The sequence below is a fragment of the Leucoraja erinacea genome, chromosome 6 (assembly GCF_028641065.1).
Source record: "Leucoraja erinacea ecotype New England chromosome 6, Leri_hhj_1, whole genome shotgun sequence".
In the NCBI taxonomy this organism is placed as follows: domain Eukaryota; kingdom Metazoa; phylum Chordata; class Chondrichthyes; order Rajiformes; family Rajidae; genus Leucoraja; species Leucoraja erinaceus.
Window position 1 is genome coordinate 63,405,481 of NC_073382.1, and position 16,882 is coordinate 63,422,362.

At 39.3% G+C, this 16,882-nt stretch overlaps 1 protein-coding gene across 10 annotated transcripts in view; it reads right to left on the reverse strand.

Annotated features, from left to right (window-relative positions):
* The window catches only part of LOC129698230 (synaptotagmin-like protein 2), a 124,996-nt gene that overhangs the window by 58,254 nt on the left and 49,860 nt on the right, over positions 1 to 16,882 (reverse strand). For all 10 annotated transcript variants that reach the window (XM_055637210.1, XM_055637208.1, XM_055637209.1 and 7 more), the window contains exons 5-7: positions 16,435 to 16,567; positions 12,988 to 13,066; positions 1,571 to 1,670 (exon numbers count right to left, since the gene is read on the reverse strand). In XM_055637210.1, coding sequence (XP_055493185.1) covers positions 1,571 to 1,670; positions 12,988 to 13,066; positions 16,435 to 16,567 — 312 coding nt within the window. The remainder of the gene's footprint in view (positions 1 to 1,570; positions 1,671 to 12,987; positions 13,067 to 16,434; positions 16,568 to 16,882) is intronic.

The window sequence follows — 16,882 nt, forward strand, 5'->3', positions numbered from 1 at the left end:
GTGTATCCCTCTTAGACCATGGGATAAGATTATTAAAAATGGACGCTAATGCTGTACTGTGTATTAGCTGGTGTGGGATTATTTACTATGTAGAATACTTTATAAAGAAAGTATTCCATTTGACAATAGGTTTTTCATATTAATCGTAGTTCTCACCAAAATGTATTTAGAACATCTTTATTAGTAAGATAATTGATAGTTAACAACCTAAAAATCCTCTCCTCTGCTAATTACTTTTAAAAGATAAAACTTTCATAATGCCCCAAGTTTGTGATTAGTGGTAAAGCTCCAGTGTTCTCTGCCATTTCAAATACAATTCCTGACAAAGATTTAATGATCTGTCTGGTGAGAATTTCTGTTATTCCAAGCAAAGAGTTCAGGGGTCCTAACCAATGATATTATTAAGATGGCTGAGCAACCAATTGCAGCAAATAATCCCTCAGAACAATTATTATTTACAATAACTTTAACAGCTCAACTAGAACTTCAAGGTAGTTTAAAGTCAGATTACTTTGTGGTTTATATTCTTATCAATTCAGATCACATTTCACAAGGGAAGGGTGCAGCTGTTTGGTCTGGAGAGGACCAAAACTTGAGACTTCCATATTGACCATTTATGCACAAAGACTCTGAATCAGTGCCCGCTTCATGGTACAATTACACAAACACAAATTATATTGTTATTGCTTCAGCAAACTCTGGGCTGCTGATTCATGCATATAAACGTAGTTGTAAAATAGAAGGAACAGATCATGTCATTTGAAGTTCCTGGAATCAAACAAGCCTAACATGGAAAATGTCAGGTAATTAATTGGATAGAAGCATTTTTATATTTTGACAGCAAATAATAACCCATCAACATTAGTATATCCAGTCTCAGTAATAAAGTACAGCTCTTTGACCAATTTGTGACTGGTTTTGGAATACCGTATCTGAAGTTCAGAATATTTCTGGGGTAACCTGCAATATTCTAAGCTGGATTTGTGCAGAACACACACCATCATTGACTGCGGAACACCAAAAGATTATATTTAAGGCTATGATTGACCACTTTAAGAGGTACGTAGAAATTTGTACAGTGCAAAATAATCTTCAAATGGTTTAGAACAATCCCTATTGTTCTCACCATCCTAAATTTGATTGAACCCTGTTGAACGATTAATACATGCAATGGAGGACAACTTTCAACACCAATCTATTTGAAATCTTGATAATAAGAGAAAATGCACAACAATCTTGTAAGTTCAGCAAAGACACCAGAAAAGTTACAGATGTCTGCATCGCTTAAATTAATCAAATTTCAAGGTACATTTATTGGTGGCACCATAAATGGAGTAAGCATTCATGAGATGTGCAATTGCTGCTTAACTGGCAAGACAGGATTCCACTCATCAGTAGACATTGACTTTTAATAGTGAGCAAAAATGTCACCAATAAAACCACAAACAAAAAAAAACTTAAAGGAAGCCAATTCCAACAGTATGAATATTTAATCTACTTTAAAAATAAGATGAGTGATGATTTCTATCAAAGAATTATGTATCTATATAAATGATTTGTTGGTAATTACCTTGAATAGTCGATGACTGGTTTCCATCAGGCAATGGTAGTCTCTCTTCATTTGGATAATCAGCGGACAACGATGATTTGTTGAATGGGTTTTCTCTTTGCTGAAAAACAATTGTTCCAAATGTTTAATTTTTCACTAAACACCGTAACAAAGCACACAAGAAACATCCAAAAATGTAGTTGGGGCAACACAAAGTCAGTGTTGTTACAGGAATTATTTGCTTATTTTTCGGATTCCAAATACAAATATCACTTCAATTCTTCAGAAAAATAGACTTGTTTGAATCCTCTATGGAGATGAAAGGCTTTCACTGCGAGAAGAGACTGGAAAAACAGTGGCAAAAAGTGGATAAGAATAAATCTTTGTCTTTAATAAATCTTCAAATAATGAGCCATCAAAAAAAAAATCCTATTTTTAAAAATGACCAGAAAAGAATCTATTTCCACTATGGCTAATGGACAGTAGGAAAAAAATTAAAACTGCTATTAGTAGAGCAGAGTGGTAAGAAGGTTAATCTTCAAATGTTAAGTGGTTAAATATTTGAAACAGAAATTGCAGTGAAGGCAAGGGGAGGATAATGTCACACCACATGGATCTTCATGGGCTTGCGCAGATCTGATAGGCTGCTGTTCCGTAAAATCATTCTAAATTAAGTTGTTTTTTAAGTTAATTCAAAATTTACAACTAGCAGCAAAGAAAATGCTATTAACTTGAGTTATATGGAACTGAAATTGGCCGTTCAGCCCAAATCATCCATGCGGACCAAATTGCCTACCTCAGCGAGTCCCAGTTGTGACTGCAAGTTGGGGGCTATGCGTCAGTAGATAGGGTGGTTATGGGGTAAAAGGAGCAAATTAATATATTAATATAATATCAAGGGGGGTAATTAGCGTGCGTGCGGGGGGGGGGGGGGGGGAATAGTTAGTGTGTGTGACGCTGCAACCGCACGTTGGGGGAACACACCCAACGGGTCTGCACTTGGTCTAGTTCTTCGTATAAGAGGGCAACCAAAAATTACACAATACTCCAAGTGCAGTCTCACCTATATATTTATATTACAGGCATATAATTGCCCATAAATTTTAGTGCTCCCAATATGATGCATTAATTGATGCAGCCATGAGATAATAATCACCATTTTGGTTCCTGGGCTCTGATGTAAACCAGATGCAGCAATTTAATGACCTTAAAAGAAGTACGGTCACAGTTTCATGGTCAACATGTAGGAAAGACCATGTTGTGTAAGAGGAAGCAATGATAGGCACTCAAAAGACAACATGATATCCCCATTAATGCTCCAGAAGTGGCCTTGTGCATCCTGGCATCATCCTCCCTGCATGACTGATGCTAAGAACATACTGTTTTAATATCAAAATGACTTAAAAAAACCCACAATTTCTTATTTTTCAAGAAATAATGGATTTTTAATCACATAATGCTGAAACACATTAAACTTTTTTTTAAAGCAATTATGCTTGCTAGAAATAGATTATAGAAATATGAAAAGGCCATTTCCAGTATTTAACTTTTATTTAATAAAGTAGGATTTACGATGTCAATGAATGTTGATATTTTTCAATCATCAAAAGAATCAAACAGTTGGTCTGATACTAGATGTTTGAATTTTCATCATAGTGTGCAAAGGATCACCATCGCTCAAACAAAATGCTTCAGCTAACTTAATTTTAAACTTAAATGTATTTAAAAAGACCACACAAATTCAAAGGAGCAGCAAAACCATTCAATAGAAAATTAAACAATCTGTTTAAATTGTTTAGAATAGGCAGCTTGTTTTGAATCTAAATTATTAAAACACACAATACATAAGTGACAGTTACTCAACAGCATTTTTGCAATAATCCTGGAAAGGGTATTAGTTAACTGAATTAGAAGTAAGGGACATTAAATGAGTCAATTGTTGGAGATAGAGGAGTGAGTACAGACTTAAACAAAGGGGAAACATTTTTTAGTAAATGCTGCAAATATTTTAGGACAGTCTCTCATTCCTAATGCTTCTCAAAAGAAAATTGAAGTCATAGAAACATAGAAATTAGGTGCAGGAGTAGTCCATTCGGCTCTTCGAGCCTGCACCGCCATTCAATATGATCATGGCTGATCATCCAACTCAGTATCCTGTACCTGCCTTCTCTCCATACCCCCTGATCTCTTTAGCCACAAGGGCCACATCTAACTCCCTCTTAAATATAGCCAACAAACTGGCCTCAACTACCTTCTGTGGCAGAGAATTCCAGATATTCACCACCCTCTGTGTGAAAAATATAGTCAAACAGTATTTTGTTATTATTCAGTCCTAATCCTGTCACCTGTTAAAGGAAGATAAATTCCTTGTTTTATTGTTCTGACCTCTTTCAAATACAATTCCGTGGTAGAGTTGTGTCGAACCAGAGTCATAGAGTGATACAGTGTGGAAACAGGCCATTCGGCCCAACTTGCCCACACCAGCCAACATGTCCCAGCTACACGAGTCCCAGCTACCTGTGTTTGGTCCATATCCCTCCAAACCTGCCCTATCCATGTACCTGCCTGTTTCTTAAATGTTGGGATAGTCCCAGCCTCAGCTACCTCCTCTGGCAGCTTGTTCCATACACCCACCACCCTTTGTGTGAAAAAAGTTACCCCCCAGATTCCTATTAAATCTTTTCCCCTTCACCTTGAACCTATGTCCTCTGGTCCTCGATTCCCCTACTCTGGGCAAGAGAGTCTGTGCATCTACCCAATCTATTCCTCTCAAGATTTTATACACCACTTATCCTCCTGCGCTCCAAGGAATAGAGACCCAGCCTACTCAACCTCTCCCTATAGCTCACACCCTCTAGTCCTGGCAACATCCTCGTAAATCTTCTCTGAACACTTTCAAGCTTGACAATATCTTTCCTATAACATGGTGCTCAGAACTGAACACAATACTCTAATATGCAGTCTCACCAACGTATTTTACAACTCCAACAGGAACTCCCAACGTTTATACTCAATACTATGACTGATGAAGGCCAATGTGCTAAAAGCCTTTATGACCACCTGTGACTACCTTCAAGGAACCATGCACCTGCATTCTGAGATCCCTCTGTTCTACAACACTCCCCAGAGGCCTACTATTCACTATGTAGGTCCTGCCCGTGTTAGACGTCCCAAAATGCAACACCTCACATTTCTCTGTATTAAATTCAACCAATCCTCAGCCCACCTGGCCAATCAAACAAGATCCTGCTGCAATCTTTCACAACCATCTTCACTATCTGCAAAACCACCCACTTCTGTGTCATCAGCAACTTGCTAACCTTGCCCTGTATGTTCTCATCCAAATCATTGATGTAGATGACAAACAGTAACGTGCCCAGCGCCGAGCCCCAAGGCACACCACTAGTCACAGGCCTCCAGTCCGAGAAGCAACCTTCCACCCTCTGCTTCCTTCCATGAAGCCAATTTGCTATCCATTCAGCTATCTCTCCTTGGATCCCATGAGATCTAACCTTCCAGAGCAGCATACCATGCGGAATCTTGTCAAATGCCTTACTGAAATCCATGTATACAACATCTACAACTCTGCCCTCATCGATCTTTTTGGTCACGTCTTCAAAAAACTCAGATTTGTGAGACACGACCTCCCATGTACAAAACCATGCTGACTATCCCTAATCAGCCCTTGCCCATCCAAATTCCCTCTGAATACTCTCTGGTAGCTTTCCAACTACAGATGTTCAGCTCTCACATGTGGGAGCCTCTACATACTGCTTGAGAAAACTCCTGAACATTTTTGAGGAATTGCACCCCATTTAAACCCTTCATACTATGATTTTCCCTGTCAATATAAGCAAAGTTAAAACCCCCCTACTACAACAACCTTATTTGACCTGCAATTGGATGCAGTCTCCTGGTTCTTCTAATTCCCATTGACTATTTGGTGGTCTGTAGTACACCCTCTGCAAGGTGATCATCCCTTTCTTGTTCCTCAGCTCCACCCATATAGCCTCACGAGACGAACCGTTCGTAATGTCACCTCTGACCACTGCCATGACATCCTCCTTAACTAACAATGCAACAGTGCTTGGAATAGTCCGGGCAACCAGGAAGGCAAACCAGAATATAGAAGTTAAAGAAAAACTAAATGAGAAACTACAGAATGCAAATGCACACCATGCACCATTCCCTTCTTCCATTATCGAAGTGGCTGCAAAACATCCAAGCTCTGCTTCTACCCCCTGATGAAAATAAATAAGAATTCAAGTATTGTAGGTTGTGTGAATGGGAGTGTTTTTAAATAGTGATCCAGTTCTTGTTAGGGTAAAGAGCCAGGCTAGCAGTTTTAGGGATCCCGGTTTGCAAGAATGGTTGAGGCTTCAGTCAGAAAAACTAGGAGGCAATTGTCAGAATTTGGCAGTCAGGATCCAATGAATCCCTCCATGAGTAAGGAATGTAAGAAGACACTCAAGAAGATAATCAGGAGGGCATAAAGAGGATTGAAATGAAGCTGATAAACAAGGCAAAGTAAAATCCTTAAGAAGAGCAGCAAGAATTGCAGACTAATGAACCTGACATTAGTAATGGAACTGTTGCTTGGGAGTATTATTGGGGACAGAACATTTGGACAGGCATGGACTGATTAGGGATAGTCAGCATGGCTTTGTGCATGGGAAATCTTGTCCCACAAATCCAATAGTTTTTTTAATAAGATCACCGAGAGGATAGAGATCACCGAGAAGATCGATGAAGGCAGATAGTGGATGTCAACAAAATGAACTTTAGTAAGGCCTTTGACAAAGTCCTGTATGGTAGGCTGGTCTGGAAGGTTAAAGTGCATGGAATCCAGGGCACAAAGTTGTAATATTCTCTCAGTATTAATCTTTAGATATGTTTGCCTGGAAAATGATCACATTTACTCCTGTATTTAATGCATCAATCGCACCTAAAATTCCATTAAATTATTTTTAAATGCAGGAGCATTTCCTGAGGAAATCTTGTCCAGTATGGAATTGGACACAAAATTTGTGGCAGCAATTTCCTTAACATTTTATCAGTATTATTCATGCATGTTATCAACATGCTTGACATTTACCTCCAACAAAAATCAAAGCAATAATATGCAAACAGTGACCTTATTTTTAAACTTTGATAAAACCGGAGTGTCATATATGGACCCATGCTCTCTAGAATCTAGAAGTGTAATGGGTGATCAAATTAAAACACACAAAATTCATACAACAATTAGCACATTAGATGCAAAATGTTTCCTTAGGGAAGGTGTTTAGTAGTAGTTGTGACAATCTTAAAAGAACATCAGGACTGAGATGAGAAAAAAAATTGCATCGAGTATAGATGAATCCTTGGAATTCTCCATCCAAGCATTCAGTTGCTAAGTATATCCAAGGTATTGATGGAGAAATATTTGGATAGTAAGGGAATCAAGATGTGTTGGGGTAGCGCTGGAAAAAGCTGTGAGTTCATCCATTAACTTTTTGAAGGACAGGGCAGTCACTTGAGGTCAAATACCATACTCCTTCTATGTATTTCTCCAAGTTAACCATTCAACAAATCATCATGGAGACATGAATTCAAATGACTCCAATGTGTAGCTGTCTGCATCTGCATTGGAGCTTTTAAATGTTCCGCACATTTTGCACATGATTGGAAACTTTTATTGTACTTGTTGCAGATCTCTGGGATGAGCACATGGTTTGAGCAGATGAATTCTGCTTCCCATGATTCTTAGCAGCAAAGATGCATCAGATATCAGGAACAGTGCCAGCTACATTTTAACTTGGCAATCAAGGTGAACATTGTTTAAAGGATTGCTTTTCAAATAAGAGGATGTAAATTTTCCCCATTTTGAGATTTTTGGGAATCCCTCAGAGTACTTTTGCACTAACCACAGCATCTGATTAAGTTCCACAGAAAGCATTTCCTAGGATTTTTATCTTCTTCACACCAATTGAATATTTTAGTGTGGCATTAAGTCATACATTTACTACAGTGCTTTTCATATCCCAAGCACATTAAAGCTACTGATTAACTTTTGACTTGCAGTCACTGTTAATTATTTAGAAAACGAGGCACCTAAATTATGCACAGCAATTTTCACAAACAGCAAGGAGACAAGTGAAGAGATTTAGATGGATGATGTTGCGAGAAAGATATTGCAAGGATAAACCTAGAACAACTTTGTAAGATAGAGAGGTCGCCAGTTTAAGATCTTAAGTATCCAATGGTAGAACAATATTTCAATGAAGCATCAAGTCTAATTGCATTGCAAAAGTCCAGAGCTTGAACCCATAATCAACCAATAAGACAGCAAAGTTAACTTCAAGTAAAGACATTCTGGAGCATGAAACAATTCTTACACTTGAGGTTGTTAACAAATTGAGCTCACACAACAAAATTGTACCACAAGATTTTTTAATTCCCCAAAGGAATATTGTGGTTAGGAGCATAAAGTTAAATATTCTTATTTGTTGAGGAAATACTACACTTAAATTTTCAGTGTGTTGAAAAGCAGGAAGTTGAAGAGCTTGTGCTTTTCAAAATATGTGCTCTAACCTGATTTAACCAAAAAGTATTTTCCTCCCACACCCTTACTACAATGATGACAGATGGGATGGAACTAGCTGCAAAGCATTTATCAGATCATCAGACTTACACAACATGTGGAGATACAGATCATTCTGCAGTAAGATACGTCACTCTACCCCTGTATTTGCCAATGAGTCCAGAGGCATTCCATAACTTACTGAGCCAAGGGCTAATATACTTCACATCCAACCTCTTGGTTTCATGTGACCATAGTGTCACCATCATTCATTTAAGAGAAGTTTAGATAATGTTTTTATTGTTGACATTTATAACGTCATGTTCCTCAAGGAGGAGCCATTGTGGCAACACCAGCAGTGCAATGAGACCTGTGTAATTTAGTTCAGCTATGGGGCCAATGTGGAGGCACCCATGTTCCATGGGCCTGGATCAGCACAAATTTGTTCATGTTAGTTTTTTTAAGTGTTTCTCATCTTCGTGGACATATGGAAACAGGCCATTTGTCCAAGGCCATCAGCAGTGCCACTGAAAGTCAATGGAACTACAGAGCTAGTGCAAGAGACCCCATGAGGTGTGAACCAAGCAAAGCTTAATATAGCCCACTATATCAACCTTAGCATATAGCTATACAGCACTGAAACAATCCCTTCAGTCCAACTTGTCCTTGGTGGCCAAGTTGGCATACTGGGTTTGTCTCTTTGTCCGCATCTGGCCCATAACCCTCTGAACCCCTTTGATTCACATATCTGTTCATATGGCATTTAAAAGTCATAATTGTATCCACATCAATAGCTTCCTCTGCCAGCTCTTTCCAGATACTGACTACTATCGAGAGAAAGTACCCCGACATCCTTCTTAAATATCTTCCCTCTCGCCTTAAGCCTATGCCCTTTAGTTTTAAAATTCTCTATCCTGGGAAAAAGACTGTGAGCATTCACTTTATCCATGCCCCTCATCATCGTGTACACCACCAGAGGTCATCCCTCAGCCTCCTATGCTCCAAAGATAAAATCCCTCGCCTATCTAACATCTCCCTATAACTCAAGCCCGCAAGCCCAGGTAACATCCTGGTGAATCGCGTTTGTACCCTTTCCAACTTAAAACCATTCTTCTTAAGAAAATGATTATTTATTCCTATTTAGACAATCCACCTCACTACTAAGTTTGGATCAGATTTTTCAAAGTGTTCACATTCTAAAATGGATCACTCACTGCATCTGTTCAAATCCAAATAATAGATATAAAGGGCCTGTCCCACTTAGGCGATTTTTTCGGCGACTGCCGGCAACTGTCACAGTCGTAGTAGGTCGCCGAAAAAGCGGCGACTGGACCCCCCCCCCCCAAGACAATGTCCATGACAAGCTACAACGACTTACCACCTTGTCGACGTCAAGCCACGGTAAGCTACCGACAATTGACGACCCATTTGGATGTCCACCTAAGACCACACCTACGACAACCAAAGTCAACCTACGTCCACCCGTGACAAGCTACGACAAGCAACGACCCTGTCGGCGACATCTGAAGACAACTGAAGACAATTCAGTCTCCGGTACCTGTCGCCGGTTGACGCAAGTAGTCGACAATGAATTCACCGGTCAGCACCTGGCGACAACTAACATCAGATTCAGATTCAGATTCAAACTTTATTGTCAATGTGCAGTATACAGTACAGAGACAACAAAATGCAGTTAGCATCTCCCTAGAAGAGCGACATAGAATATGAGCAAAAAATAAATATATTTACGTGCATATATTTACATAAATATATCACCTGGTGACAACCCACGACAGCACCTACAACAGAAGACAAGCCCACAGTCGCCAAAAAGTTTTGAACATTTCAAAATCCAGCAGTGACCAGAAAAACATTACGACTCTTTAGGCAACTTGAGGAGACTACTCACAACCATACAGGTGTAATGCCGCGACCATGTGGCGACAGCCTAGTCGCCTGCAGTCGCCAAAAAAAATCGCCTAAGTGGGAGAAGAGCTTAATACAATTCAGAGTTGCATTTGAAATAAAGGTGAAACAAAGGTGAAACGAACTGCAGATGCTGGTTTAAACCAAAGATAGGCACAAAATACTCAGCGGGACAGGCAGCATCTCTGGAGAGAAGGAAATGGTGACATTTCGGGTTGAGACCCATCTTCAGAATATACTCTTTTAGGTTTCAATCAGCCCATCATGGATAAGCAACATTCATTATTTCAGAATTCTAGCAGTTTTCTCTGTGCTTCAGGAAAACAAACCAATTTCTGAAAAATAGACGACACGATGGCCGTATTTTAGGTGTCAATTATTTTTTTTAAACGGTGTTTTATCTTAATGGATCTCACTTACAAACATGTCAAAGCTAAACCATCCAATCGCACGTCTGTGCGCGCTCCACATTTCTCTGATATCAGGACATTTTCAAGTCGCACATATTTTTGCCTGTACCACAATAACTGCATCTCAATGGGATCTGAAATACTAGTTAGCTTGTTGCCTTTGTCACTTTGTCACATAGGGTCATTTTGTTAATATTGGGAAACATTAACGGCCAGCTTCAAAATGGAACATCAGATATTCAGGCAGCTTTCACAGCCCATGGAGCGTTTTCTCCACCATTCCACATTCTTCAAGAGATTCACATCTGGCAGCACTTCAAACCAGAGGCTTCATTGTCGACATGGGTAGTCACTTGTGGCAAGCTGGTTACTTCCAGGAAAGAGGCAATCACATGCTCATCCACAAACAGCCTACTCCCAGAGAGTTTTCAGCACTGAAGAGTGTGCAGAGAAGATTATTCGTAATCATGCATGGAACTAAGCGTTTCAGTAATGTGGGGACACAGGAGAATCTAGGTCAATTTTTTCTTGCGCTTGAGGTTACGAGGGGACATAATTGATGTACAAGACTATAAGGGGTATAGAATGCAGGAAACATTTCCCATATCTGAGGTAGATAAAAGTAAAGGACATAGATTTATGGTGAGGGTTAAGAGATTTAGAGAGGATCTGAGGGAACTTTATCCACCCAGAATACAACAAATACATAGAGTACACTGCCTGAGAGAGTGATGGAAGCAAAGTTGCCCTCAATATTTAAAAAGCAGAGATAAGCACTTTAATTTCCTGGACATACAAGGCTATAGATTAAATTCTGCAAGATTGGATTATCACAGATAATTGGTCAGCATAGGCAAGTTAAGCTGAATGGACTGTTTCCATGTTGCTATGTTTCCATGTTTCCACCTTCCATGTTGCACGACATGTCCTAACCAGCCCTGTCAAACCAATTATGTTTTCTCAGCTTCATTTTCCAAGGCTGTCATCACTAAGATATGTAAGATTCATCAGGATGACCTTTAGCCATGTCTAGCCTGCTCTCCCCATGGAAGTCAAAGTCCTGTTGGCTTTCAACATTCTCACTATCTTCTCAAGTAGCAACAGCAAATCTCTGCCAAGCCTCCCAATTTGCTAAATCAGACCAGACCAGACTGTTTTGCAAGGAGGTTATCTTTGATTTCAGTGAGAAAATGATGGAATCTCAAACACTGACACTTTCTTGCATTGCTGGCTTCCCACAAGTCAATACTGCAGTTATATGGACCAGTGCAGAACAGAGAATTCATAACCATATAGGGAAGCCTCGATGACATATTAAAAATTCCTCTCCTACTCCTCTGCAGGTCCACCAGGACTGAACTTTTACATTTCAGTAAATCTATACAAATGCTTGTCCAATTAATGAAATCACGACTGCCCTGATTCTAGTATCGACTCTACATTCCTGTCTCCCACGGTAACCTTTCGTCTGCTTGATTAGAACAAATTTGCCTCAGTTTTAAATATTCAAATAATCTATTCCACTGTCCAATGAGGAAGATAATTCTAACAGAGCCAAATTCATGTCATCTTTACATTAAGTGGACTTTTATCGATTTAAAAATGAGCATTAGGTTTTAATTCTCCAACAAAAGGAAACATCTTATCCACATCCACAATGTCAAGACCCCCACAGTATCTTATGTGTTTCAATTAAATCACGTTTTACTCTTCTGAGCCCATGCAGAAGCAAGTCAAGTTGGTCCAATCTTTCCACAAAAGCCAACCTACCCATTTTATGTCAGTCTAATAAAACATCTCTGAACTTTTTTCCAAAACATTCATGTTCTTCCCTAAGGAGACTAATACTGTGTACTGTACTTCAGATTGGTCTCACCAACACCCTTTTCTATATGAAGCAAAATTTTACTTTTGTATTCAAATTCCCTACCAAACAACGATAATATTCTACGCTGAATACTTGTCTTTCAAAATTAAGTCAGGCCATTCTCTGTGTATCAGAGATATGTTGTATCCCACCAATTAGAATACAAGCATTATTTTTTGTAAACTCCCGAAAATTTGAATGATTAAAAAAAATAATAATTTTTATCCTTATTTGTCCTAAAGTTAATACGCACCCATAATTAATTCTGTATTACATTCATTTTAATGATTACCACTACCATGGTTTTATGCTATCTTTACAATATTCATGACAGCCTAGTGATTATGTCAAAAAATCTAATAATTCTGCTTTTCAAATATTATTTGCACAATATTCACAGTTCGGATAGGCCAAACGGGGGCAAATGGGACTAGCATGGTTGGTTAGCTTAGACTAGCTTAGCACCTTGGTTGGCATGGATGATTGGGCCAAAGGGGCTGGTTCCAGGTTGTCTAACTCTATGACTATATTCACATGGCCATTATGTATCACACCATGCCACTGTTGCCAGGAGCTCAATGATCAAATTACATGTCAAATTCTTTTTAATACATTATCTGCCATTCATGTGCACTACATTTGAAATAATAGTCTGAGTCATTCTGAAAAATACCTTTGCTGGCGATGAATTGGTCTTCCTTGGCATCTGCTGGTGTTGTGGATGAGCTCTGTTTTCTTTTCGTAGCGTTGTACTAAAAAAAGAAAAAACATGTTCTAAAAGCTCCCCATAAAACTGAACTTTACATTAAAAGTAATACAATTGAATTGATAACATTCCTTTCAAATTAGTCATCTTGTTCAGCTCAGTAAACCTTCATTTTCCATTTCTTTCCTCCCAGAGCTGTTTACTTATGCTCACATACAGTTTTGTTGACACTTCCTGCTCTCCAATACCATGTCCATGTAACCATGCTTCAGGAATGTGTATAGATCATGTGGTAGTTTATAGTTTAATGAATAATAGCAACATATACAGCCTTAAGGGCCTGTCCCACTTTCACGACCTAATTCACGACCTCTGCCGAGTTTGCCCTCGACTCGTACTCGCAGCATGGTCGTCACATGGTCGTAGGAGGTTGTAGGTAGGTCGTAGGTAGGTCATAGGTAGGTCGTGATAATAGTCGTAGGTACTCGTGGCATCAAGTAGGTCGGGGCGTTTTTTCAACATGATGAAAAATGTCCACGAGTAAAAAAGGTCGTGAATTAGGTCGTGAAAGTGGGACAGGCCCTTTATCTGGAATTTCCGTAATAAAAGAGAAATGCAACTACTCTATACTGGAGAATAAGTTTGATTTATTTTATACACTAACCAGTTACTTACCATTTTGGTACAATGGTGCATTGTGACTTAGCCACAAAACCATGAATAGCTTAACAAACAGCCGTAGAAGATGATAAACTTAGTTAAAATCTAATTGGTTTATAGTCAATAAGTAACTTCTTACCAATTATATACCACAACTAACAAACATTACATGACATACCAGGTATGACATTTTACAGTTTTGTAGCAACTAATAAGGGCCATGGACACCAAATAATATTTGATACCATGCATACATCACAATGTTTAATTTTCCTTTGTTCATTCCTTTAAACTGCTAAAGTGGAAAATAATTAGTTTGAAGCACATGCTTGTGTAACTGCAGTACAATATCCATTACCTCTGTTTGGATTTGCAGAATTTTACTCCAACTTTTGGGGGGGAATTTCTATTTTTCTGCTAAGTACTGAATTTTAATGCAAAGAACCACATGAAATGTGTTCAATAAACAAATTCTACCCCATTCACTACAAGGGAAAGGGCAAAGCTTGATCTAATTTTAGGTAATTAGGCGGACAAGTGACTGAAGTGTCAGTGGGCGAGCCTTTTGGATCTAGCGACCACAGTTCTCTTAACTTTAAAATAGTTACGGAATTCTGAATTGAGGCAAGACCAACTTTGATGGTGTTAGACAGGAACTGGCTCAAGTTGATTGGAGTTGATTGTCTGTGGGCAAAGGCAAGTGGGATGCTTTAAAAAGTGTAATGGCATCCATGGTCCTGTTAGAGTGAAGAGCAAGGCAGGTGGAAGTAAGGAAACCTGGATGACAAGAGAAATTCAGGTCAGGAACAAGGTCAGCATGGGCCAGATCGAGGCAGTTAGGATCAAATGTATCCCAGGAGGACTGCATCCCTGGAGTAGTTTCGGAGACGGGACCATATTTAAGAAGGAAATCAAGAGGGCAAAAGCATGCAGGAGAGAGGTCTGGCCAGATCAGATATATCACACGTAAATACAATCCGTTCAAACTCAAGTATAATAGAGGGAAGATAAAGTTCAAAATATAGTTCACAAGTTCACAAATTATAATAGTAGAATCAGGCCATTCAGCCCATCGAGTCTACTCCACCATTCAATCATGGCTGATCTCTGCCTCCAAATCCCAATTTCCTGCCTTCTCCCCATAACCCTTTACACCTGTTCGAATCAAGAATTTGTCTATCTCTGCCTTAAAAATATCCACTGACTTGGTCTCCACAGCATTCTGTGGCAATGAGTTCCACAGATTAACTACCCTCTGACCAAAGAAGTTCCTCCTCACCAAGAGTGCCCTTTTATTCTGAGGCTATGACCTCAGGCCCTGGACTCTCCAGTGGAAACATCCCTTCCACATCCACTCTATCTATGCCTTTCATTATTCTGTAAATTTCAATGAGGTCCCCCCTCAACCTTCTAAACTCCAACGAATACAGGCTCAGTGCTGTCAAACGCTCATCATATGCAACCATGTGTAGGAAGGAACTGCAGATGCTGGTTTAAACAGAAGATAAACACAAAAAACTGGTATGTCTCAGCGGGACAGGCAGCATCTCTGGAGAGAAGGAATGGGTGTTGTTTCAGGTCAAGACCCTTCTTCTGACTGAAAGTCGCGGGAAACGAAAGATATAGACAATGATGTAACGCGATAAAGAACAATGAATGAAAGATGCAAAAAAGTGATGATGATATAGGAAACAGGCCATTGTTAGCTGTTTGTTGGGTGAAAACAAGAAGCAGGCGCATCTTGGGTAGGGAGGGATAGAGAGAGAGGGAATGCCAGGGTTACTTGAGGTAAGAGAAATCAATATTCATACCACTCATTCCTGGAATCATTCTTGTAAATCTCCTCTGGACTCTCTTCTGAGCCAGCACATCCTTGCTCAGGTATGGGGCCCACGTTTGCTCACAGTTCTCCAAATGCGGCCTGACCAGCACCTTATAAAGCCTCAGCATCACATCTCTGTTTTTGTATTCCAGTCCTCTTGATATAAATGCTAAGTTCTCAGCATTGTAATGCATCAGTTCCTTAGACAAGTCCAATGTCTTCAGTGGGGTAGAGGTGAATTGAACAAGTACCCTAGCTTATGCAAGCATGATATCGGAGGGGAAGAAGCTGTTCCCGAGTCTGGCGGTGTGCACTTTGAAGCTTCTGTACCTTGTACCTTGTAGACGCGAGTGTGGATGAGTTGGAATAACCAGGATGAAAGACAAGAGTAATTAGTAGATTAATATGCATGAAGAGATGGTGCTGCAAGGTAAAACTGCGAGATAAAGGCATTATTAAAGAAACAAAAAGATGGGTCTTTACGCAAGGACGTCATACTATTCCTCTCCATCATACCTGTTCCGAGAATGCTACTCTCTGCACCATTTTTAAAGTATGTCTTATCCTCAACAGGATTTCCCTTTGTCAGAACAGAGCCTGGACAATGTCCATTATATTGTACTCAAATCTGATCCCATCCTTCTCATACCATCACAATAATCCTCCACATACAACCTGTCATTTGGAACAACTCCAGCATGTTGCTCCTGGCAAACATATCCCTCCACCTCTCACAGTTTTCTGAAGTGTCCTTTACCTCAGAAACCGATTCTGCTCTTTAAATTCCCGTTGACTATTTTGGGGGTCGGCTGCACACGCCCAACATGTCCTCTTTTAATATAATATTTTAAAACACAAGAATAACATTTGCATCTTTCCATCTGTGCAGTTTTACCAGCTCTACACAAAGCAGATTGAATCTTAGACAATACCTAGCTCGAGGTTCTTCCACCTTTGGTGCTTGTAGGAAGAAAGTAAGCTCCGGTGGTATAAAAATACTGTTCCCCGCATTTTTCAAAAAGCTGTTGGATTTCTCCTTCAACTCCATAGACTGGAGACGATCATCTGTGAAAGAAGATAATGCACAATGAAATATAACAAAAAAAATTTAAATGGCAGATGCTGAAAATGTAGAATAAAAACTGAAAATGCTGCTAATACTTAGCAAGAAGTGTCAGCAGACAGAAACAATAATTAAATAATTCAAGTTGGTGACTTTTCTGTAACTTGAACCGTTAACTTGTTTTTTTCTCTCCCCACTGATGAAAGAAACTGAGATGACCACTAAATTTTCTCATTCATTAAACTAGATTTACTTTTGTTCCAAATAACCCCATTCTCTTTTTGTAGGCCATCTGACATTCTGGGAGATATAAACAT